Source organism: Uloborus diversus, chromosome 5 (genome assembly GCF_026930045.1).
Source record: "Uloborus diversus isolate 005 chromosome 5, Udiv.v.3.1, whole genome shotgun sequence".
In the NCBI taxonomy this organism is placed as follows: Eukaryota; Metazoa; Arthropoda; class Arachnida; order Araneae; family Uloboridae; genus Uloborus; species Uloborus diversus.
The window spans coordinates 108,327,969-108,353,057 of NC_072735.1; the positions used below are offsets into that span (position 1 = coordinate 108,327,969).

A 25,089-nucleotide genomic window follows, 5' to 3' on the forward strand; every position below is an offset into this window, starting at 1 on the left:
TGTTGTGTGCTGCAAAGGGACTTTACTGCATACTATTTTCGCTTGAAAAGGATTGCGTAAAGTCGAGAACATCATTTATAAATAATTTGATTTTGAGACACATGAACACCAGCATTATCCTCAATTTTAAGTACACAATAAATACGTAATCTTTTCATTGTTTTCATTTTACATTTAAAATGCTATAATAATTTTTTAAAAAATCAGGTTTTTTAACGTATGTTATTGTTTATAACGTATGTTATGCACTGTTGAGTTTTTTGGAGACTCAATTGAAGCATTTTTAGTTTTTGCAAAGAGCGTTTTCTTGTCTTTATTGGGAAAGGACATCTTTCTTCTGGTCCATTTTCTAATATACGTCCACGGGAAGCAGGATTAGTTTCTCTAATCTTATTCCTACGGCGCTTTGTTTACAAACATCCTGTTACATGTGCGGTGGACGAAATGACAAATAAATATGCGAGTATTCTTGACTAGTAAAATTTCAGATGGGTAAAAAGAGACTTCTGTTGCTCTCTGCTGTGATAATTATTATTATATTTTCTCTAAAACCTTTATTTCATAGTCGTTTAAATCCTTCAGACGACGAGTTTACAAATGAAGCATTGTGTCCTGCATGCTACGGAAGGAACTTGTGCCCTCAATTTTATCATGGAGAAATTTCATTATTAGGAATGAGCAAACTGAAGTATCTACAGTTTTTAAATCAAAAAAATGTATATTCGGGTAAATTTAAAGGAGAAAAAGTTATTTTGAAAAAACTCGCTCATGACTGGGAAATTAAAGATGCTGATGCTTTTTTATGTAAAGAGACAAAACTTGGCGAACTTTGCAAAATAAGCGATGCAATAAAGTTATTGATTAAGAATTCAGTGTCAAAAAGTGACAAAATAAATTTCGTAAGCATTTTGGATTCTTTTAAGAGTTCGACAGATTTATCTCGATGTCCTTCTGAACGACTTCTTTCTTTCATTTTCTCAAAATTAAATGTAGATGATGATAATCAACTGGAAGATCCAAAAATCCATAAAATTGGTGAAATGATGTATGGCATATTAATTAATCCAGAAGTTATTATTCTGCAGGTAAGCTTATCAGTACTGTAAGAACTCCGTCTTCATATCTTTCAAGTAGGTATCTCTTGGTAGCACCCGAGCTTAAATTTTTGGAAGGGATGAAGTTCTTAATTTATTAAATGAAACTCCTTGTAATAAAAAGTGTGCATGCTTCTAGCTACATCTAAGCAGAGACTGGAGATTGTTAAATAAATTTGTAACAATTAAAAACAAAACAATTAATTGGAAATATTGCCATGTTGCCTACAAACCTTCCGAATTGTCCTCCTGTGACCTGCCATCGAGGTACCTCTGAGTAGACTTTGCTAATATGATTGCGGTTATGTCAATCTCATATTTTGTTAACTCTGCCCGAATGTTCTCCATTTATTTCCATGTTTAAATTATCACTCATTGTGATCATTACATTGTTTACTACCAGTTTTCAGATCTTTTAATCATGTTTGAAAAACTCCAAAACTGCTTCATCTACTTTTGCGAAAAACTTAACTTACAACATAGGCGGCTCGTAAATAAAGGGCCTCCACTTTTCTGAATTCAAAATTGAGGCAGTGAGAAGCGAAGGGATGTAAGGGACAAAATTAAAAACTTTCAGATAACCAGTACAAATAGTAGGTGAACCTCCCCTTGGTCTCGGGGCAAGAGATAGTACTAGTAGCTCTGGTAGGTGCTGCTATACTGCATGATTTAGAAAAAAATTTCAATGAAAGCCTACCTAAAACCTTATCTTCAAATGCGTTTTACGCAAAACTTGAAAATGTCCACTTACAACCCTTTGTTTCTCCCTATCTCATATTAATGATTGATTGAAAAATGATAAAATTGATTGTTTTACGTGCTAAAAGAAGGAAGAATTAACTTATTATGTGTGAAATTTATATTTCTCTCACGTTATTATTTCATAAAAATTAAAATATTGCCTACTTTGAATTGGAAGAGGGGACTCTGTCATGCAGGACCACAGCTAGGCATTGAAAAAAGGTAAGGCACTTAAGTTGCTTTAAAGGGTGCTCCAGAAGATTTTTTTGCAGAAGATATTCACGCATGTTACACATGACCCAAGTCCATTGTAAACAGGGCTGTTTGATTTTAGCCGGGCCAAAAAAGATAAGCCGACTTTTTTTGGTTTAAACCGCTTAAAAAAAGCCGGCTTTTTTAAGAAAAATAATTTTTAGAGATATTTTTATTGTAATTCAATCAAAATGAAAATTATTTTTGTACCTTTAATGCAATTACTAGGTACTGTATTAAATCAAATTCCATTCAAATGATTATTAATAAATTTTAGTTAAATTCAATAAATCACATGACACTGTTGCTGTAATACCATTCAGACTTTGAATAACAATGCATTTATACCTTTTATTTTTGATCATCAAAACTGTTTCTTATTTTCTGCAGAAAAGTTGAAAAGTATTTTTAGAAAAAAAAGTTTCCTATATAAGAATAAATATAAGAAAACCAACAAGACAATATTGGTGAATGAATTTAAATTCTGCCGGAATGACGTAGATCTGCAATTGTTGATAGGAGCATAACATAAATAGTTCCCTCTGTGCTAAAAACTGAGCTAACTGATTACTGTAAAAAAAATCCTGGATTTTTTTACTTTGGGCTATAGTAGCGGGAACTGGTAGTTTAATATTTTTTGGGTTTTAGAAGTACTTGTTTGTGGGAAGAAGGAAGCACTTGAAACAGGTCTGTCTGATTTTAACCTAGAGAAGGAGAAAACCAAGACTGATTTTTTTTTTTTGGTTTAATCCACTTATTATGTCATTTTGTTTTCACATACATTAAGGTGCTAATCAAGGCCACGGCGTCCCTATGTGCAAGGTTATGCGGCGCACGACAGCGCGAGAGTCAAAAAGGCACCGAGACCGATAAAAAATGCTCCACTTGGAGAGAAAAAGAAAAAAAAATCCGACCAAAAAAATAAAATTGAACTTTTTATGATATCTGATATAAGTGCCCACCTGGGAGAAGGGGGTCTCACAGTGCAGACTGTGCCATTGAAAATTTTAGGGGGGGGGGTGTTTTGATGGGTATTTTTTCTCATTTGGGGGGAGGGGGCATTTGGTTTTGAGAGGGTTTTCGCAATATTTAGGCGTGGGGTGCATCCTTGCTCTTAGGGGGGCACTCCTGGAAATTATACTGCTCATTGAAACTAGGAATCTGCCTCGCTGCCTTTATCTAAAACGACAAGTGTTGTGTTTTCAAAAGCGTAATTTTTTACATTGACAGCACGTGATGCTAATTAATGCATACGTTAGCATTTTTCTTTGTAATGTGGAGCCTATTTCAGTTTGTGATTTTTAACTACTGTTCGAATTTGACACCTTCATGTTATAACATACACAAAAATGGTAAGCACATTTGCATGATATTTACTTGTACCTAACATTTACATATTGTGGACAACAATTAAGGTTTTCTTTTTATAGTTTTGTTAAATGACGATTTGACCATGATTACTCGATTCTCTTCCCCTCGCCATTTTCTTCAACTATTTGTGTATTAAATAAAAAAAAAGAGCTTTAGAATTACTTATTTTGCTGGATAACATTTTAATTTCAGTTTTCAAGGTGGAATATCATCTGTATTAATATGCTTCAATTCAGAAATACAATTAGTACCCTGTTGTAATGCTTTGACAGGGATAAAAGTTTGATCAATTATTTATCAATTGGAGATGAAAGTGATATTTAGCGGCGTTAACTTTAATGTTAGAATATTTTCTTTTTCCAAAATGCATTAACATATTAGATGAGCTACACATTGTTCTTAATAAATTAAATTTCTTAATAAATTAAATTTCAAATGAATTTTTTTCCACACTATATCTGTTTACAAAACCTCACTCCCAGTGTTTACTAGATTTTCCTCGAACGCCACTGCACTAAGGCGCTCAAAAGACGTTTGCACGACGGCGCCGATCAGGTTTGGCGCGGGCCTGGTGCTGATCTATAGCAGCAGAAATCTAAAATATGATGTTTAATGAATGCAGAATGTAGTTCTGTTTTACAAATACACATCAAGATTCATTTAAAAAAAAAAAAAAAAGCATGAAATGTGGCAAATTATTGCATGCAAGTGTTTTTAGATTACGAGGAAGCTATTTTCAGTGTCAAAGACATCAGCTTAGGTGAAGGATCATTCAACAATAGTGTAAGGGTTAGAAGTCAGAAGTAAGGGTTTGTCAGATGTTAGAAATGCTTTGCAGTTTTTGTGTATATAATCCTTTTATCATTTTACTTTCAGCACATTGTTTTATTACTTAAATTGACATTTGTTAGCTTATTAAAATGAATAGAGATCATTATTATGAAAAATATAGTCCATGATTTATAAAAGTCTACAAAGACCGGCTTTTTCAATAAAAGCCGGCCGGCCTGGCCTTTTTTTTTTTAGAAACGACCGGCTTTTTTGCAGCCCTGATTACAAATTTATACAATGGTGTATACAACCCCTTTATCTCTTTTATATGGGTATATTGAAGAGGTGAGACAGAGCAGGTCCATCTTCTGATTTAGGGGGAGTTTGTAGTGGTTGTAATTGACCACATAATACTATTTTCTGTTCAAGCACTGTTTAATTAACAAAACTACATCGTCACTCTTCGAGTGACATACATGCTATGACAATGCAGGTTCTCAGTCAAACTTGCAGGGGTTTACGTTGTTGCACAGTTGGAGTTTCTCCACAATTATATGCTGCTCTGGTGCTTGGGGATTCTCTCTAGGTCATTACTAGAATATGAGCACACAAGTCAGAAGTATTGCGCCATTTTAAAATGCAAACAAAGAAAATTAGCAATGAACTTAAAACGTAAAGCAATGTTCATGCCAAAAAACAGGAGTATGGGGTTATCCCTCGGAAAAATAAGTAAATTATTGCCCTAAAAACTCAATTTTAGATAGTCTTTGAAGTTTTTAGACAGACCCGTCATTTGGAAGTTGACAAAGGAGGGGGGGGGGGAGCAAAGGGTATACTATACTCAATTCATTTTTTAGGAAATAAAAACTATAAAATACATGCAAAATATCTAATTAGGTTATGTTTTTGAAATCTAGGGGGGAGTCAATTGAACCCTCCCCTGATTACCCAAATGACGAGCCTGTTTCTAGGGGAGGGGAAGTTCAGAAGCCCTTCCTGGTAACTTTTTCGAAATTTAAGTCTTAAACGGTCCATTCGGACTACTTTTGGTACCGGCAAAGGAAACGTTGGAATTCAAGAAATGTACCCTAGAAATTGTTCAAAATTGAACTTTCAATAACGCAATTTAATGCTACGTTCGATGATACACTGTAAAATAATTCTGAAATGTCAGGGATTATTTCCTACAACATTCCGAGATATCACAGGTTTTACTATTTTCCTGTGGAAAACAAGTTTATTTGCTAAAAGTTATCTCAATTGCAGCAAGTTGCATGAATTTATGTGTTTCATTGTTTTGAAAAATATTTTTAGCTACCAGTGTGAAAATATGTTTATCTTCTTTACTATGTTTTTCGCTTACAGTTCTGTTACGATCATACCAGATTAACGGAGCTCCAAACCGAAGGCGAAACGAATTTCTGAATACTATGGTTTTGCAAGAGTTGCAGGCAAATAACCTGTTCAGTTCTTGCTGGAATTTTTGCCTTAGCTTCGGCCATGTTTTTTAAACTGCTCTAGGAGTCTGCAAAGTGAACCAGAAAGGTGTCAAACTGTTACTATAAATATATCTAAGTTTTCTTGGAAAGCATTCCGAGTTCTTCATGAAGATTCTAGGTTATTTTCAGGAAGGTTACTGACTTTTATCTGGCACTTTTCTGTTTCTTTGCCAGACATGTTAATGGCATAAATCAGGCACACTAGCTGTCCATCATTTTTCCAGGAACGATATTTTTTTTTATTATTATTATTTATTTATTTATTTTTTTACAGTGTGGTAGTGAAAGGTAGTTTATGGCTTTCCCCCCAAAAAGGAAAATTTTCGAATTTGAAATTCTAAAATACGCAATGGTGTTACATCTGTGATTGAAGTTAAAAGAAGGATGGGATTCGGAACTCGCGCTCAGAATTTTTGAAATAGAAGTTCCAAAATTTTCCAATAGACGATCTTTGGTGATGTTAGGGAAAAGGGAATTTTGGGGCCATTCCCACGAAAATATTTTGAAATATATTAGTGTTATTAACGCATTTGCAGGCCATGTTTCGTAACGTTAGGCGAAGAAATAGGGTTCAGAGATTTTTCTTCGGTAATTTTTTGAAAATGAATTTCCAAAAAAACAACTTTAGACGATCTTCCATTATGTTACATAAAGTAGGATTCGGGGCTCTCCCGCGAATATTTTTTTGAAATCACAGTGCCGAAAACGCAAATGTGGGCCATCTTTGATGACGTAAGAAGAAAGAATGGGTTCGGAACATTTCCTCCGATTTTTTTTGAAATTGTTTTGATGAACACAATTTCAGACCACTTTTACTGATGCTAGAAGCTAAAAAGAGGCTTTCCCTTTCGACATTAAAATCCTAAAATCACAATTGTATTGACGTTAGAGGAACGGGGGACCTCCCACGGATTTTTTTCGAAACTGCGAGATCTAAAAATGAGAATGTGGACCCCTCTCAATGATTTTAGGGGTTCAGCACCCTTCACCAGAGATTTTTCTCCAGAGATAAATAAATGCAATTTCAGAGAATATTTGTTGGTTTTATCGGAAGGTGGTTTTGAGAATTTCCTCCAGAATTTTCTCCTTTGTTTCATGTATGTAGAGATTGCAATACCGGACCAAAAATTCAATACCGATATTCGATATTTTTAAAACGTGATACCGGAATACCGGTATTAATACCATTAATACCGGTGTTTGAAATTTCTTAAAAATTGCTTGAAAACATATTGTTTCGTTGCCACATTTCATAATTTTGTACAATAATTGTATTATTACTGAAACGTATTGTGAACAAATTTAAAATGGAGGAACAAATGTCATAATACAAAATCAATACGAATAAAAAAAACATAATGCATCTATTGAATTGTCTCCACGCCTGGAACTCATTTTAGTGCTCAACTTTCGTGCAGTTGAAAATACTCTTCCTGAATTCACGCAGGTCAGAGGTACTGTTAACAATGCGTGATACACCTCCACTAATTGTCTAAAAGTCTTTTATCTTCAAATAATTCGGTCTGTTGCATGTTTTTTTTTTTTTTGGATAAACACTTTTGTGTGAGTATGTGTTTGTTTTGTATTGTGCGTATTGCTATTATTGTTTTACTTTAAAGCTAGTGGTAATTTCTGAGAGACGATACTTTTCCAATATTAACATCATTTTCTCTTGAGCAGGAGAGGTTTGTGTTTGCTTTTTATTAGCCCTTTGGTTTGAAATTTACGATAAACTTGACTAAATGTGATCTCGTTGGTTTCTCTTATTCGATTTCTTTTCCTAATTCTTTGCAATTATAATTACGTAACTATCTGAAAACATCTTTCGATTCACGGAACATATGTATGCTTTTCCTCTATGCAAATTTTCAATTCACTATATAATCTCTAAATATTATCTTGCCCAGTATGAAGCCTAATAGCGAGACAGCACAACAAACCAATACTGGTGCCAACAAATTACCATTTGTAATGCTAACAAGGAAAAGTTTTTGTCAAAATTTAGTTCAATTGAGACACGTAATTAAAAAAGAAATCGTAAAGTATAACTGCAATTGATGGTTGGAATAAATTGTTCATAAGACAAATGCATTCAAAATTACACTCGAAATCAACTTCCACAAAAGGGAAAGTGAATGATCAGGAAAATGACAAAAATAAAAACATGGTGCAAAAAATACTTTTTTTGATGATATTCTATTAGTTCATGTTTTTGAAGCCAAATTTTTACATCAATATATTGGTTTTGGTTCTGTATCATGGAAAACGAAATGTGCATTTAAAACATAAGTAGATATTTCATGAGTTAAATTGAAATTTTTTTAATTAAAACTATATTTATTATTTTCAGCTAATACCGAAAATACCGGTATTTTACCTCAGCAAAACCGGTATTACGAAATTGCAAAATTGCTCGAAATACCCTTATTCGGTATACCGGTATTGCAATCACTACATATATGCAATTTTAAAAGTAAGGCATCAGTCACAAAAGGTAGGGCATTGCCTCTTAATGCCCAGAGGCACTGAAAGTTTGCCCCCCCCCCTCCATATTGTTTACCCTTATGTCCTACATAGATCCCCCCTCTTTTTGAAATGTATGTAAGTGATGTCCCCCCCCCCTTATTCGTACACACCCCTGCTAATGCCACCCCGACGGCAGGACCCGATTAACCTCTGAAATTAGGGAAATTTTGGTCTCATTTTTGGGCCCCCAACTTTTTGTTTGGGAAATTTTTTTTAAACATTCTATGCACATTGATACAACACTGACTAACGCTAAAAGAGCCAGCATAATTCAGAATTTAAGTTAATTTCACCTTACTGACTGACAGAAGTTTGTTTCTTACATATGTTGAGCTTGAATTCTCAGAGAATGTGGGTAGTAACATGTTGAATCATATTTGACACTTCACAAAGGAAATTAAATGGCATAAAAGAGTACATTGTAACAAAGTTGAGTCAAAGCCAACATCTGAAGATCTAGCTTGTGGCTACATTTTATCAAATGTATTTCGATAATTATTTAACTTTTTCAAACATTTTTGTTAGCAAGTTCAAATGTTTGCAATATCTTTAAAAAAAGCAGCTAAAAATAGAAACTGGAATTTTTAAGCAGTTTTAGTCATATCTGTGCCACCTAAAATTCCTGAGGCGAAACTCAAGCTTCCCGAGCCTTTTGGGCAATCAGGCCCTGACCGAGGGTATGGCCCTGCTACCGTGTGAACATTTGTCCTGATGTTGTTGTAGAGAAGGCCATGTAATCAATGATGAGGACACGTTAAAGTTACAATTAAAAAAAAAAAAGTCAACTTAAGGGGCTATACTCACTTAACCTGTCTTATCCCGTACCTCTTTTGACCCCCCTCCCCTCCCTTTTTAAGTGCGCCAGCCTCCTAAGTCCTTGAAACTAAAAAAGATAGAAAATTCTTAAGATGTAATACCTCAAGAGCCCCAGTCACAGATGAATCAAATATCCCTGAAACTTATACTCTAAAACAACTAGAAGTTAGCTATATTGTTAAAAGAAACACATGGAACTGATGAGGTAGACGAAGAATAATTTGAATAAGCCTTATAATTTGTAATATGATAAAATACGTTCTATGTGTTAGCCGCCTAGAGTAAAGTCTGGCATTTTTATGTCAGTAATTTCTAATACATTTAAGTTCGCACTGGCAGATGAGTTGCTCAATTGGGTAGGGTAATTCTGAGCACAGCAAGTTTTCAGTTTTATTTTCTAAATTAAATTTAAAGAACAAAATTGCTCCGATGCTTTGTGTAGCAGGTTTTGAATGTAAATTGTTTCACATGCTGAAAAAATCAGACAAGTCGTGGTTATATTTAAGGTATTACAACGGCGGGAAGTTAAGTGCGCAGAATTTGACCACTTTCCCCAAAAGCAATAATTTATCAAAGAAAACTAGACAAAATGCAGATCCTGACACGGAAATAACAAAATTAATGTATCTTAGAGAACCTGCTAAAAATCTAGCAGTAACAGAAGTTCTTCGTAAGCTCCGATTGCAGTTTTTCATTTGATCATGATCAATACCGAAATTTATTAAACTTCAGTTTTGATCTCTAAATATTCCAGTAGAGGGAAATGATCTAAAATCCTCGAATTACTGCTGCGAACAAAATGATCTTCATTGTGTGCAATTCGAAGTTATTTCTTTCAGCGTCGTAATTTTGTGTTTAGGTTGCTAGTCAATTTAAATTTTATATTGATATTAGTCTGATCTGTATCTTAATGTTTCTTTCGATAATTTTGGGTGATTCTTCTATAATTTTCTACAGGCTTTTCCTCAAATAGAAGGCTGGCCTTTTCCTTATTATCATGGTTCATGTGGTCGAATTATTATTGAAGAGTATGTCGGGAGATCCCTTGCAAACTATGAAGACTCTCCTTGGGAACAAAGAGTTGATGTCGCATATCAGTTGCTTCAGATATCCCAGATGTTGACTGAAAATAATTTAGACTTTGCCTTGTATATGACAGATGTGAATATGGACAATTTCGCCGTCAGACCAGATGGTACTGTTCTTCTTATTGATGTGGAAAACATTGTGATCGTAGATCGTGTTGAAGCAAGGAAAGGTAAATCAAATGTTATTCCTTAAGCTTATGATTTAATTGTATTTCTTTAAACTTCTTCATTGTGCATTTAATAAATGTATTTAGACACAACATTTTGAAAAAATAATAAAAGGGGCCCATTGCTTTTGTGTGTAAAAACATTTGAAAGCACAAGGGAAGGTTGACCTTATTTTCAAAAGATAAATTAGCTTGTACGCTAGCTAGCCAAGAACCGATCCATAAACGTTTCAAGGAGAGGGCGGTAGATTTTTTAACTTACCTTTTATTGCATATCTGATTTATATAAGTTTTGTGTTTAGGGGTGGGGGGTACTGCCGCTGCATCTTTGTCTACAGCATCTACTATAACATAGAGATTTAGCCAAAAAGGTCCCTGGACCTATTCCTCTCTTTTTCTATTGAAAGAGGTGTTCTAAAATTGCGTTTAAGAACGTCAGTTCCATAATAATTACGTTGGAATGCTTTGAAACCCCCCCTCCTCACTATAACATCTTCGAAGGTAGTCTAAAATTGCTTTTCTGAAACTTCAGTCCCGAAAAGTTTCCGCGAGAGAGATTCGAACCCCACTCCTTTTCTTATCGTTATCAAAAATAGTTTACACTTGCGTTTTAGGGTTTCAATGTCAAAAAATTGCCAGTACAAGTTCCTTCAAGGGAGTGGCGATCGCACCCATCGCCCCTCCCTTGTATCCGTCCTTATTTCTAGCTATGTCTTAACTGCAGTAATCTTTCATACATCTTTTCCAGTAAACGCGTAACATAAGTCGGATGTTTATTTGTGCAGTTTGAGGTTATATAACTTCATATGAACTCATCTAGTTTTGTGAACTTCTATTTAAATGCCGGATCTACGATTTTATCCGAGCCGGTGCAAATTTTGAAACTGTCGTCCTTAACTATCCTGTTTTTGAGTTTCAACGCAAAAAACACTAAAATAAGCAAATAGGATTAACTTGCTGTCCCCTGAAAGTTGCTGCCTAGGACAAGGGCCCGACTTGCTCCCCCCCCCCCCTAGATCCGGCACCTCTCACAAGTCACCTCTCTGCTATTTATGTAACGCTATGTTAGGTTGCTATGTAGTTTAAGCTTTTTTAAGGAGGATTTTGCTAATTAAAATTAAAAAAAAAAACCGTTGTTCTAAAAAACGACTGTCTTGCAGTTGTGAAACTCACCCTGCATTTTCATAAGTGCTATACGATTTTTTCGCTTGTCTGTACATCTCAATGTTAGCTTACCTTTGCAGTTTTATGTCAATTTCAGCGGCTCTTTTCAAAAGTGCAATTACTTGTGCTTTATGTGATGAAATGTTTTCTATAATTTACCTATTAGTGTATGAGTTTTTTTGTTTTTTTTTTTTTCTAGGCAAGGACCATTCCGAAATGTTGCACCATAGCACTGGAAAGTTTTGTTCCGATTGTTTAAATTTTTCTTTCGAAGACTTTTGTAATCATGACTTATCCGATCACAACTATTATGCCATTTGCAAGGGTTTATTGGTTCCGAATGCTTATTATTCAAAAAAAGGCCTTCTACATGACATTCCAAAAGATCTGGATGCGAGAACAAATCTATCATCCCTGATTAAAGAATGCGCAGATCCACAAAATTATCTAGGTCGTTTTCATGTCATACCAAAACTTTTGCAAGCGATGAAATCAGTATTGTAATACTATGTTTATCGAAATACAGAATGGCTTATAAGTGCTTACAAATAAGACCTTCGATACATTGCTTTTCCTTCCACCATACCGTTTATTTACTGCAGTGTCACAAATATACTGCTTAAACACAAGCTGCTTTAACACAATTTGTTTGATAATGTAAATATTGACTGCCTGGTCAGGATACACACACGGTAAATGCTGCTGGCCCTGAATATCAAGACTCGAAAGTCATGAAGGCCTATATGTGAGCTTATAATATTTATTAAAGAAATTCATCGAAATATTATTACTGAGAAAATCTTTAGGATGTTCAGTGATGTTTTTTTTTTTTACTCTGTTCAGTAAACTGTAGAGTAGATGAAATGAATGTTTCATCATTTGATCAACAAAGATATTTCATTTCGTTAATAAGTATGCATTGCCTTTCAAAATAAAAAGAAAGTGAATGACGCAATAGATCGTTGCATTTGTGGAAGATCGAAATTTAACAACTGATTCCAGAATTTATCAGCAAAATAACACTGGAGTACGAGAAAACAAAACTGATTTTACAATTAATGACGAATTTTCGCTCGGGTGCAGCATCTTAGTATCTGGTGTTGAAAAAAAAAAGTGAATCTCATTTAGCAGCTTTTTGGCAATTTTAAATGACTTTCGATATTTTTCATACCCAAAAAATTTTTAAACCAACGTTCTTCAAAAAAGTTACTAGTCATTTCTCATTATTCGAAATCTGATACGGTGATATTTTAAAAACTTTTTATACCGTTAGCTTGCTTTGTATATATTGTAAATAGTGCTTCTATAATATGTATGTGCATTTTGTAAATTAAATTTTTAAACATATTTTGTAATATAAATGATTTAGGTTGCTTTAATAAACAGACATTACCAAAGAATATTTTCTCTAAGCAAAGTCTTACTAATATGCACTATGTAGCCAAAAATATTTGGACATTATCGAATAATCGACTTTTTTAATCAAATGTCTAGAGAAATAAATGAATTGTTCGGTAGCTTTTGTTATACAAATGTTACGGAACAGTGCACTAGAGCGACATTTTTTTTAGCAAAAGTTAAATTACGCAAGCATTTAGGGGAAACAACTACAGATTGAAGATGAGAAAACATTCTTTTTTAAAATCCTCCTGCATCATAGAAAGCCTATGCATTTTATAAAATAGTTACTAATTATGAGTAGTAGTTATTCTATGTTTTCCTAAAATAATCATTTTTATCCACGAAAATATGAGCATCTCTTTCAAAAATACCAAATTATTTCGTAAGTTTTTGACACATATTAAAGACGAAATTTTTATTCAACTTTACTAAACTTTGAGAAAACTTGACAACATTAAAAAAAAACATTAAAATTTGGGGGGGAAAAAAAGGAGAAACGTGTTTAACATTTGAAAAAATATGAACATTTAAAGGAAGATATTTTTCACTATGCATGCAAAAGAAAAAAAAAAGAGGAAAATAAAAAAAGAAAAATCTGCAATTTAAAATTTTTATTATTTTGCAGCCAAGTATGTGTGGCAACTTGTAACAAAATTTCAGTTGAATATCGTAGAATTTAAAAAAAAAAATTTTGAATTTGAATTCCGAAACTTTGAGTTTAAATTATGTTTTTCGCAATCACAAGTTGCGACAAGACCCTACTGATTAGAGTTATTGTTTCTAGAAATGGCTTCCCCCCCCCAAGCATGTCTCTCCTCCTGGGTGGTTACGTGTGCATAGTTGTGTGTGTAGGCTTACGTGTGTGCACGCATGCGTGTATATGTGTGCAAAGGCGTGCGCGTAGGCGAGTGTGTATGAGCATGCGTGTGGTGGACATGGACGCTACCGCCCAGCAAAAGTGGATTCGGTGGACAGTGCTCAGGACCAGCCGCGCCGCCGCCGGTGGACGGTGGTGCTGCATCCCTGGTCCAAGCTGAAAAAGGAACCACAACGTCAAGGACTGTCAAATGAGAACAATAAGCAATCGTGATTGCTCAAAAAAAAAAAAAAAAAAACTGAAACAAATATTTCAGTTATTCTTGGATAGATGATATATCATACAAATTGTAAGCAAATCAATAACACATGAACGCAATCTCTCAATTTTGCTGTGTTGGATTCGTGATGAAACATATTATTTTTAGATAGTCCCTTAAAATCTATCTGCACTCTTTGCCATAAAACTTTGCTCACCAAAAGAAAAATTTGTGAGAATAAAATGAAATTTTGCTAACTTAAAATAATGTTGAATAAGCAAACATAGTTAAAAATTAAAGCAAAATGATCATTTATTGCAAGAAACGTCTGAAACGAAGGAAGGTTTTATTCCCCTGTTGGGTCACCATTTTCGGAAATATTCGAAGCAATACAGGCAAGCATTGAGGAATAAAAGTCGTACGATGGCACTACTAATTCATCAAACTCGTAAGCATCTAATTTACCGTCCCGAGTTCGGGATGTAATTCGTATGTAAATTAGATTATTTGTCTTCTGGAGAGGAAGCGGGGCTTTATGTTGTTTATTATTTACTTTTTGGAATTGCCAATGAATATTTTAATTAAATTATTTTTCCTTTTTGGGAAGGGAGGGGGCATTTTTGTTTGCATTTTAATGCATCTCCACGCCGCGTTTATGCGATTGAAGCTTTGGTAAAATTATGCATGCGAATACTAGTTTTTTTTTTTTTAACTTACGGGGGAGGGGCATTCATTAATTTGGAACTTACTTTTAATAATGTAGAAAATTTTACTTAAAGAAAATTATTCCTTTAATTCGGTGGAGGGTGGAGGGATATTTTCAGTAAAACTGTAAAAGACTTTTGGTCATCGAATAAGTTTTTCTTTTTTTGAGCAATCACGAATTGCTTCTTGTTCTTATTGAACTGTTTTAGGCTTACGTTTCTCCTTTGATTTTATTTTTGCCTTCGCCTCCCTCTGTAGCATCGCCGTTCAAAAAAGTGGGTCTGTTTTTAAAACAATGGGTCCGCTCAATATTATTTCGCTTTACTTTTTTTTCTTTGCATTTCAAGCAATCTGTAAATAGAGTGAATATTTTCCTAAATGAAGTGAGCACAATTGTTTTAGAAATATATTAATGCTATAAAGAATAACTTTTATTTTAAGGAACTGCAATAGAAAACGAAGGAAAAAACGAGTTCATGCAATGCTGTCGTTAAGTAAATCTTTCTCGCTTACCTTCAGAGTAAAAACATAACTAAATATTACGAAAAATAAACGAGTTTTATAAAGATCAGTAACTCAAAAAAATTTAATTACTTAAAAAAAAAACAATTGCTAACTTAACCCTCTATACACTTTATAACACATTGTACGCATAATTTTTGCACGATTTATAAATTAATGATGATGCGCTTGTTTATGAACTTCAAAGCGTTGCAGTATATTTCGAACATTGAAACATCGAAAATTATGTAATAAATCATTTTTACTCTGTATAAAAGCTAATATTTCTCTTTTGGCAAATTACGATTATGAACTAGTCACGTGTTTTCGCAACCTCATGACGTCACCTTTAAATGGCAACGTCTGAAACTGCGTAATTGGAGAGTAGAAACTTCGCTCCTATATCTCTGATCTTATTATTGCGCCATTCTGCCTAGTTAAACGAAGTATTATCAGAGTAAAGTTTCGTCAAAAAAGTTTGACACTTGTTGATCTATAAAGAAACTTCGTTTTAACTTTCTCAAGTGCGAATGATTTTTAGAATTGAGCATTTGTTTGACATTTGTATTTTTATTTTATTTTTTTATCTGTACCAAGAAGGAATAAAAGGTTTTGCTTTAACATTATTCATGTTTTGAAAAAAAAAAAAAAAGAGAGAGACTCCCTGCAAGTTTTTACTTTCGATAGTCCTATGCTAGTTAGTGTTTGACTATGTTCTTCTGAACAAAATTGTATTTATCGGCGACTAAGAACTTCTTAGTGAATTTTATTCCTTTTTGTATGTTTTGAACTGGCGTAAAATTTCTAGTTGCAAGAAATTTATCATTCATATAAAAGTCACGTTTCTAATAATTGATCATGAATGATGCGGCATTATCTTCCATTCCAATCAAAGCTCTGAGTTCTCCTACCAGGAAACGAATTTCTCTTTTTCTGAATGTGGAAGAAACATCTCTTTCAAAAAATATGATTGCTCGAGATTATAGAGGCCTTGCTGAACTTTTGGACTATGATATGATCGAAATCAGAGATTTATCTCGGTGTGAAGATCCTACTTTAAAAATCTTGAAGATGTGGGAAAATAAGTTGAGTGCTACTGTTGGCGAATTTTTAAATTTTCTGGGAAAAATGGAAAGAGGAGATGTTCTTCAGGAATGCCTTCCTTTTATTGGTAAGTTCTGAATATGACATATCATTCTTGGAAAATAATTCTGATAGTTTAACTTTTAGTTGTTAGCAAGAGCGCCATGTAGGGGAGCAAGTAGGCTCTCAAGCCCCCCCCCCCTCCCCTTGGAAATGAGAACGTCCTTGCTTTTAGTGCTCTTTTCTTTGCAAAAATGTATCAAAATTTCTTTTCCAGGCATTAATGAATAAGTTATTAAAAACGTCAAATTTTAATTTCTCTAATCTGTATTGAAAGAAATTTCCATGGGGAAAATATTCTGCTAAACCACGGAGAAATTTTTGAGCCCCCCCCCCCCCCTTAAGATTTTGGGGACATTGCTAAAACAGTTGTTGACATTTTTGCTCCTCATACTTTAACTTCACCTTTTCATACAGCAGATCTCAACCTGGGGATATTACCCACAAAGGGGTAAAATGGGGTTTCCTGAAGGCTGAGGATAATTAGAAAGACTGGATCATTGTTTTGTCTTGAAACTAAAGTATTCAGAAAATCATGTGCATCAAATTTAAATAACTACCTTTTCTTTCATTAGTGATTAGTAAAAAAATGTAGGTATTGGACATTTTTATTTTTTTGGTTTTGCAGCACGACTTACGACGTGCTGTCGGCCACAACTGCCCTAAACCTTTAGTGCAGTGCCAAATGATTAGAACTAAACAATGTCAAGTATCTTATTGACAACATCTTGATTAAATAAAAAACTTTTGGAAAACCAGGTGATTTCTTTGAATGATTAAAATCAATTGAAAATAATTATTTTTCACGTTAAATGCAATAGATAATTTATTTTTTAGTAACTTTTTAGGGATATTTGATAATTTTTTCCTCACTTTGTAGCTAATAGCCTTTAAAAGGTTGGGAACTGCTGTTTTAATGGAACTTTAATGTACATTTATGACTTGCTCTCAGGCCAGAATCTATAAATTATGCCCCCCCCCCCCTTCAAAAAATCAGCTGGACTCCTAACTGCCTATTGAATTTCTATGCCTCTAACATCCTCAGGCACTTTAGTGGTGTGACCCCCACTCCCAACATTTCGTGGTCCTTGGGTACATGGATCAGGGCCTGCTTGTTTTATCAATATTTGGTGTATTGTTCTATATTTTAATGGTTTAGTTTAGTGATTTGGTGTAATTCATCTGATTTTTATACAACTTTTAGTATGTTCTCAGTGTTTGTTTTGTTTAAAAATTAATCATTATTGTTTACATTTCAGCACTATTGATTTTGGCAACATTTGGCAAACAGACAAGTGCTTTGTTTTCTTATTTATTTTTTTGACCACCTATACCTAATCACTAAGGATTCAAATCAGCCATGCAATTACTTGTATCACAAAAAATGACAATGGTGGTGCCTAAAGCGTGTTATTGTTTGAAAAAATATTTTTTAAATAGTTTATTTGGGTAATTTATGCTTTCAAAACATTTTTCGCAGTTCAGTTTTTAACCTTCTGTGGTCTGAATACAGGGGTCTGGCCAGAGGATATTTGGGTCCGTTAACGGACCCTTCACAAAAACCAATCAACCAAAACGGACCTTTCACAAAATTCCGATCAACCAAAACGGACCCTTCACAGAATTCTGATAAACAAGATCGGATCTTTCACAAATTGTTTATTGAAAGAGCAAATGTGAAAGCAAAATAACGCATATTTTTGTGTATAAACCGATAATTTTTGGAACCTTTTCTGAAGTCAAATTAGAGGGATCAGCTTATACAAAATCATCTAATTTTGCAAAAAAAAAAAAAAAACACGGGCACTCTTGCAATGCTCCTGCAAACGATAAATAATTGCTACTGCAAATAAATATAATGATTGTTGTTTGTTTTATCACAGCTAATTAGCAGCGGTGTTGTTGTAAACTTTTCTGAAAAGGCGTTGGTAAGCACTTATCTCCTGGCTCATGATTTAATAAACAATAATAATATATATCTGCGAAATGAACTTAAAACTGCAAAAGGATAGTAAGGGTGGGGGGAAAATATGATCGCTTCAGATAGGGTTACCAACTTAAAAATTATCACAACTTAGAGTCTGGCGTTGAACCTTTATAATGACTTGATTAGAAAAAATTCTCATCATTTTACCAGCTTGTCAATATTTGCGTTTTTAAGGTGCGGTGCGATGTTTACTATTATTTTGGGAGAAAATTATATGGGTTTTGATTTTTGGATGCTAACAAGGATGATTAACTTTAAATAAACTCTTTTAATTACCTTTTTTTTTTCTTTAGATGTCTACACTTTGAAAAATGCAATCCTTTAACATCCGATATGAGAATCATATTTTGTTCTTTTTTCAAGCTAACTTCGCTTTATTAGGATGCAAATAAATGAAAAGTCTTTTTATTTTTGTTAGATCTCTCATTTCAAGTTTTTAAAGCAAAATTCCATTCCCTTTTATGAGGATAGATATAGATGGTTTATTTATTTATTTATTTTTTTGCTTCAACCGTGTATACAGATATTAATGAAATGTTTATCATAGGACTCTAAAATGCAATTTTAAAATAATTTAATCAAAAATATTTCTTTTACAAGCCGTTTTTATACTTTTGATGCCTTTACTTTGAGAATTGCGATCTCTTTGCATCCACTATGAGAATCCGATTTTTCGAAGTTTTTGATGTTTAGTACGCTTTGTAAAAAGGTAAACAATTAAAATATCTTTTTATTTTTGTTAAAATCACGGAATTTATAAGTTTTAAACGAAATTCTGTGCTTTTTAAGAGTATCTTGGGTCAAAAAGTTAAAAATGCTGAACCCTTGTCTGAATTTTATTTTATTTATTTTTTTGTTACAAATATTTTAAATACTCTACAGAAATGTTTCTAGTATAATTTAACATAATGTAGAATGGTAGATAAATATTGATACTTGAGAGAGCGATGCCCCCCTCCCACCAAATATCCAGAACAATATAAAAAACAATCCAGAATGATATTCTCGACATAGAAGAGGAAAACACTCAACTTTAAGTTTAATTGATACAGTTTGTGCCATCTCTAAATTCTAAAATTTCGTTTTAACAAAAAAAAAAAAAAAAAAATTGCGAAAATATTTGTTTTTTTACAAAATTAATTCATTTTTCACAAAATTATTTGATTTTTCACAAAAAACGGACCCTGTGAAAAATCCTGGACAGACCCCTGGAATATGTACTGCTGTCCACTAGTTATCGAGCGCTGCTCTATAACATCACTTGGCTTTTGCGTCATAAATTATCTGAACCCTTGAATAAGTTATGAGAGAATTTTACTACATATTGTTTTTTTTTTGTTAAAAAAAAAAATCAAAACCTCATAAGTGATCCACCCTCTCTCAATCCTTCCTACATTGAGAAAAAACATTATTCAAGAAATAAATTGGAAAAAGTATTAAATCGTGAAAAATGAACTTGGAACACACGAGACTGACTCGTTCCCAACTGTGCTACCAAGGCACCTGGAACACATTTCTGCATATTTTTCCTGTAACAAGCGTGTTCAAAATTACAAGAACTTCGTACATTAGGAATTTGTTACAATTTTTGTCTATTGAACTAATATGCTTGGAAAATAATTTTGAATCAAACATTTTTCAAACTTTTGAATAGATACTTGAAAACATTTTGATGTAAATTTATTGGATAAATGTATTTGTTGTATAGGGGATATCACACGAGAGAAATTACGGGACATCGCAACCGCAATAGGAACCGTCAACGCTATCTGGAACTGGTTTTTCGGAAAGGGAAGTTGCCTACAGGGTTGCTGCCGGTTGCGCGGACGGTTGCTCGATTTGTTCACAACGGGGGCTACCATTTTTTAGTTTACATCCATGTGCTTGCTCTTGTTCATCGCTTTTTTCAATTCTGCATTTGGTTATCACACTGTGTCGCTTTAATTTGACACTTATGGATGAAATTAGTAATCAAATACTTAATGCAGCTCTTGCAGCTTTAATTGTATGTGGGTTTCTGAAAAGATGGCAAAAAAAAAAAAAAAAAAGGAAATGATCAAGGCAATGATTTTAGAGCTAGAGCATCAATTATTATTTCATGCAGTCTCCAAAGCTCCTCCTGCAAAATTCATATTTGAGTTTTAACATTAATTTGTAGAACTTATGGTGAAAATTTCAGAAAACTTTTGTTACTATTAATTGAATGTTTGATTTAAAGTGATACTCTTGTTACATTTAAAGAAGACATACAGAATATATGACTTCTCTAGGCTTATTTTTTCCCATAACTACTAAATTAAGTCTTAATTTTAGATAGGAATTATTAGTCACTTATTGACAGGTAAGAAAAAATTTTAATTCTAACAAATTATGCCTGAATTCATAGCTAAAAACAAACATGAAAAATTAAAAAAAAAAAAAAAACCCAGCAAACTCTGATCAATAGGCCTTTTATAATTATTTTTTTAAACTTTGAGTTCATAAATATATTGGAGATGTGCTAACACTTTAACCTACACAAATATAACGCCACTAGATACATATTGCACACAGGAAAATCTGTGGCCAAGTTTATTAAAATAGTTCCAGACATTTAAAAATAAAGTGACGCTTTGAAAAAATGTAATGAAACGATGATGCACATTTATACAAGCTATACAAGCATTTATAATACAAATAAGCTTAATACTGAGCAAATTAACACTGCATTGAATATTAGTACGTCTCAATCAATATTTCAAATGTTAATAAAAATAACTTTATCTTTAATAATGCCAAACATAATTTTTGACATCTCAACAAAATATTACAATGTGTGTATCATTTTTAAAAAATTCTTTGTACTATCATATTCTTTGATTTTCAGAGGGATTATTTTTCTTGACTGGAATAGAGTACATGTGTTACTACACAGTCAAAATATTACTAAATAGGTGGAGCTAAAAGTAGAGTAAATATTTCACTTTGCCTCACATTCTCCTACATTTTAAGTATTTTCAAATGGTACATACTGTATGTACCCATCAGTTTGAATTAAAAAAGAAAAGTACAGCTTCAATGCTATGATTTTTTAAAAAAGGAATTTTCACGTAACTTTTTCAAGAATGGGCTGGTTTCCTCCAGTCAAAATTAGCACTTTTGTCACTGAAATTGATAGAATAAGCAAAAAAAAAAAAAAAAAAACTTGGACCCAAAAATACTTTCATTTTCCCAACCGTTATTTTTTAATTAATTTTTTTAAATGTCCGATTTTTCAAACAAGGCGTGGTCTTGATGACGTCAGAAATACACGTGAGTAAAGATTCGAATTAAATATTTTACTCTGTGAATGTCAACACAAATGGCATTTCATTATTCGTGACGTCACACGACAGAAATGTAAACAATGAAAGCGCAAAGATTTAAGTATTTTTTTAAAAATATTAAACAAAAACAAATTATTTAAAAAATGGTCAGATCCTATGTTTTTAAGCATGCTCTTTCAGAAAAAAATATGTTTAAAATTTTGGAAACGACCCCATTGTAACATTTGTGCAAAACAATTTTCAAAAACCCAATGAAACGAAAAACACCAATATAGATTAAGAAATGCAAAAAATTCGCACTGATGTTAACTAACATATAAGTAGCAATTTAAATTCAAAATCAGATGCAAAACCAAAGATTAAATGTCGCTCATCCATTTTTTAAAGTGTAACTAAAAATTTTTGAAACGTAAAATAAATACAACAATAAAAGGAATCCCCACATTTCTGTCGCCACGATTGCAAATGTATTTTACAGTGACACTGCCTGACGTCACGAAATCCCAGCGCCCTGATTGGTTCCTTCGTAACTTGCCCAGAATTAAAGGCAATTTTTTTCTAGCGGAGAAAAAAGTTCACCCCTATACGAGCAACTGCGAATTTCCATAGCACACGAGAATTTTGGAGTGATCGTTTGTGGAAGTGAGTAGAAAAACCAGTTCCGGATAGCGTTACGGTTGCTATTGTGGTTGAGATGTCCTGCAATTTCTCTCGTGTGATATCCCCTTATGTTGTATACTTCATCGAGATGCTAAATTTTACCCTGTCTTATTTACAGAGAATGATGCAGACAAATATTTAAAAATGCGAAATCCTATTCAAGTTCCTGTAGGTAAGAAATTTTATTGCAGTGTATTTTTCTTTTTTTCTACTTTATTACAGCTATGCATTCTCTAAGTTTTCAACATATGTGCATGCTTTGTAGTAAATATTTACCTTCATTCAAAAACTGATTGGAGATGACAATGTCATAACATAAAAATTCTAACATGGATTTTCAGGACCAATGCTGAACATTAGATTTTGTCAGCATTTGTTTAAAAAATCTTCAGAGGCTTTAAAAATGTTAAGGCAAGATGCTCATCCCCAAAACAAATCAAAATCCCTCAAAATCAACACTCCTTAAAAATTTCAATGTCTTAGTTTTGTGCCCCCGGGTGAACACTGTTGTCTAAGAGAAGTATTCAGTACTCCTGCCACGATGGTAAGATTGAGAATTGTTGATATATGCATTTTTTACTGGCATTTTAAAGACAGAATGGGGATCATTCTCTGAAGATCCTGGGTAAGCGTTCTAGTTGACCAGCGACTTCATTGACCAAGAAAAATGCTAAGTTGGTTTCTCAAAAGCAATAACCTTTGCAAAGTACTGCCAAACACTTGGTAGCATCAATAAGACCACTCACTTTGAGAGAATCAATCATACCGAGCTTCCTCGTAGTCTGAAAATTTCAATGTCTTCAGAAAATTTTACTTGAGTCCACTATCATCCCGTCACAGATGGTAAACTAGCAAATTCACTAATGATGAAAGCAGCCTTTGTAGGTGAAGCATGGCACATTGATATGAAAAATTTACCATTGAATGAAAACAAATTATAAAAATACTGATACAGGGTTTTATCCAATTCTTGTGTCAAGCACAAAGATCCGACATTTCCAACAAACCCCACGCTATTGTTATCAAAGTAATTACATGCTTAGACTTAAAGCTATTTACAAATACAGCAGAGAATTTGTGTAGGTTTTATCTACTTGCTAGTCAGGTGAAAAGGTTTATAGTAGTATGAAATTTTCGTTAGTTATTGTATCTCCTGCCCTGATTGACCTCGAAGCATTTTTTCTCCAATTTTTGAGCAACTTTTAGTATGAATTTTCAAGTTTCAAGAAGAAAAGCTCTTACACACTAAAATTTTTAATATGAATTGAAAGTCGTTACTTTCTGTATAACATGAATTATTCATTCTGTGTACACAATGGCTTCAGCATGGTTTAGGTAATTTTTTACCTATATTTTTGTAGGCCAATTTTTTTTTTTATTAATTTTTTTAATTTTTATTGGTTAACTCAAGGGTTTCCCTTGGATTTCATTTATCAGTAGAAATATTTAATTGCTAAAAATGATTTAATACTTAGGACTTATTTTTTCGTACAATGAATAATAATTACTTAACATCAGCTGCAAAATGTGAGCATGTGTCCTAAGTATATTTTGACTGCTTTAGTTAAGAATGGTTTGAATGTCACTCTGCAAAAATGTTTACATTAAATTACCCACTAATATGTCCTCGTTAAATTTTCTACAATTAATCAAATGTTACAATTGCATACTTCCTAATTCCTCATGTTATCAGTTTTTCCAGTAACATCTTGTGCTCCTGCTTGTTTAAACCCTGAAAATGGAACTGTTAGTCCCACGGATGCAGATATGAGAGGTAATGCCAAATTCAAATCCATTTCAAAAAATTTATTTTGGTTTGGCCAATTGAAATGTACTGTTCTGAAACAATATCTCTCCTGTTCCACTGCTGTATATGCATAGAATTTTATTTTGTTCTATAATGATGTATGTTGCTGCAGTTATTATTTACTACAGCTTTTACCCCTCCACCCTTTTTTATTTGATTCTATAATTTATCCTATTTATATAGCTTTTAAATTCTTTCCATATGTATGGTTTTGCATTTTGATTTGGCATCAGCCTTTATACCTTTTATTAGTTACTAAGACTCCTTTTTTTTCTCTCTCTAACTCTAGCATCTTGTATTCCCACTGAATTAAGGCCAAGTGATAGACATTTTTTGAGTACAAATTATGCATGTAATGGAGGTAAATATTTTGTGACGTTAAAATTTCTAAACTTTTTTTTTTTTTTTGAGTTTTTGTTGACATCTTTTCCTGAACCCTTAAAAATGATAATGGTAAAAAAAAGAGAAAATTAGACAAAATCTTCTTTGCTTAAAAAAGCAAACTCATATAAAAGAACTTGCCAGTTCACTTTATAGTTACATAGTCGCACGTAATACTAATATTATTAAAATTCAAACATGTAAAATTAGTGCGAAAGGATTATTCAGACTACATTCTAAATCTTTCTTTAATGCACTAATAGTTAATGCTTTCGGGAAAAGTGTAAATCATTTTTCTCTGCCATACTGTAAAACATCATTCAAATGTAACTTACTTCTTTTCATAAAGCAATATGTTATCAACAATATTTGCACTTAAAAGTGAGCAAGTGTACATTCACAATAACAAAACTCGGTTTTATTGTAAAACTAACTGCGTCGGGCCCTAAAATTTGAATTTGAACAGTTCAGTACTTTTTTGGCATTTGAAAAATCCCTTATGTTCCTTCTTGGGTGCGCAAGTACCTCCCTGCCAAATTTGTTCGAGATCCGACGTAAGCTGTGGATATGTATAGAGACACACACATATATATATGTTTTCTGTTTTATTTATATAGATTAAGCAGGAAATAAT

At 33.1% G+C, this 25,089-nt stretch overlaps 1 protein-coding gene and 1 long non-coding RNA gene across 2 annotated transcripts; both read left to right on the plus strand.

The window, feature by feature from the left end:
- The first annotated feature begins 686 nt into the window (after positions 1 to 686).
- LOC129222593 (divergent protein kinase domain 2A-like) lies at positions 687 to 12,791 on the plus strand. The gene is made up of 3 exons (XM_054857108.1): positions 687 to 1,085; positions 10,028 to 10,328; positions 11,689 to 12,791. Exons 1-3 carry the CDS (start codon positions 1,041 to 1,043, stop codon positions 11,991 to 11,993), a joined length of 651 nt encoding a protein of 216 aa, XP_054713083.1. The 5' UTR covers positions 687 to 1,040; the 3' UTR covers positions 11,994 to 12,791.
- A 3,439-nt stretch (positions 12,792 to 16,230) lies between these two features.
- On the plus strand, positions 16,231 to 24,041 carry LOC129222229 (uncharacterized). Its single transcript, XR_008580573.1, has 3 exons — positions 16,231 to 16,343; positions 22,386 to 22,439; positions 23,970 to 24,041. It is a non-coding gene; the product is annotated as an uncharacterized LOC129222229 (long non-coding RNA).
- The last annotated feature ends 1,048 nt before the right edge of the window (positions 24,042 to 25,089 follow it).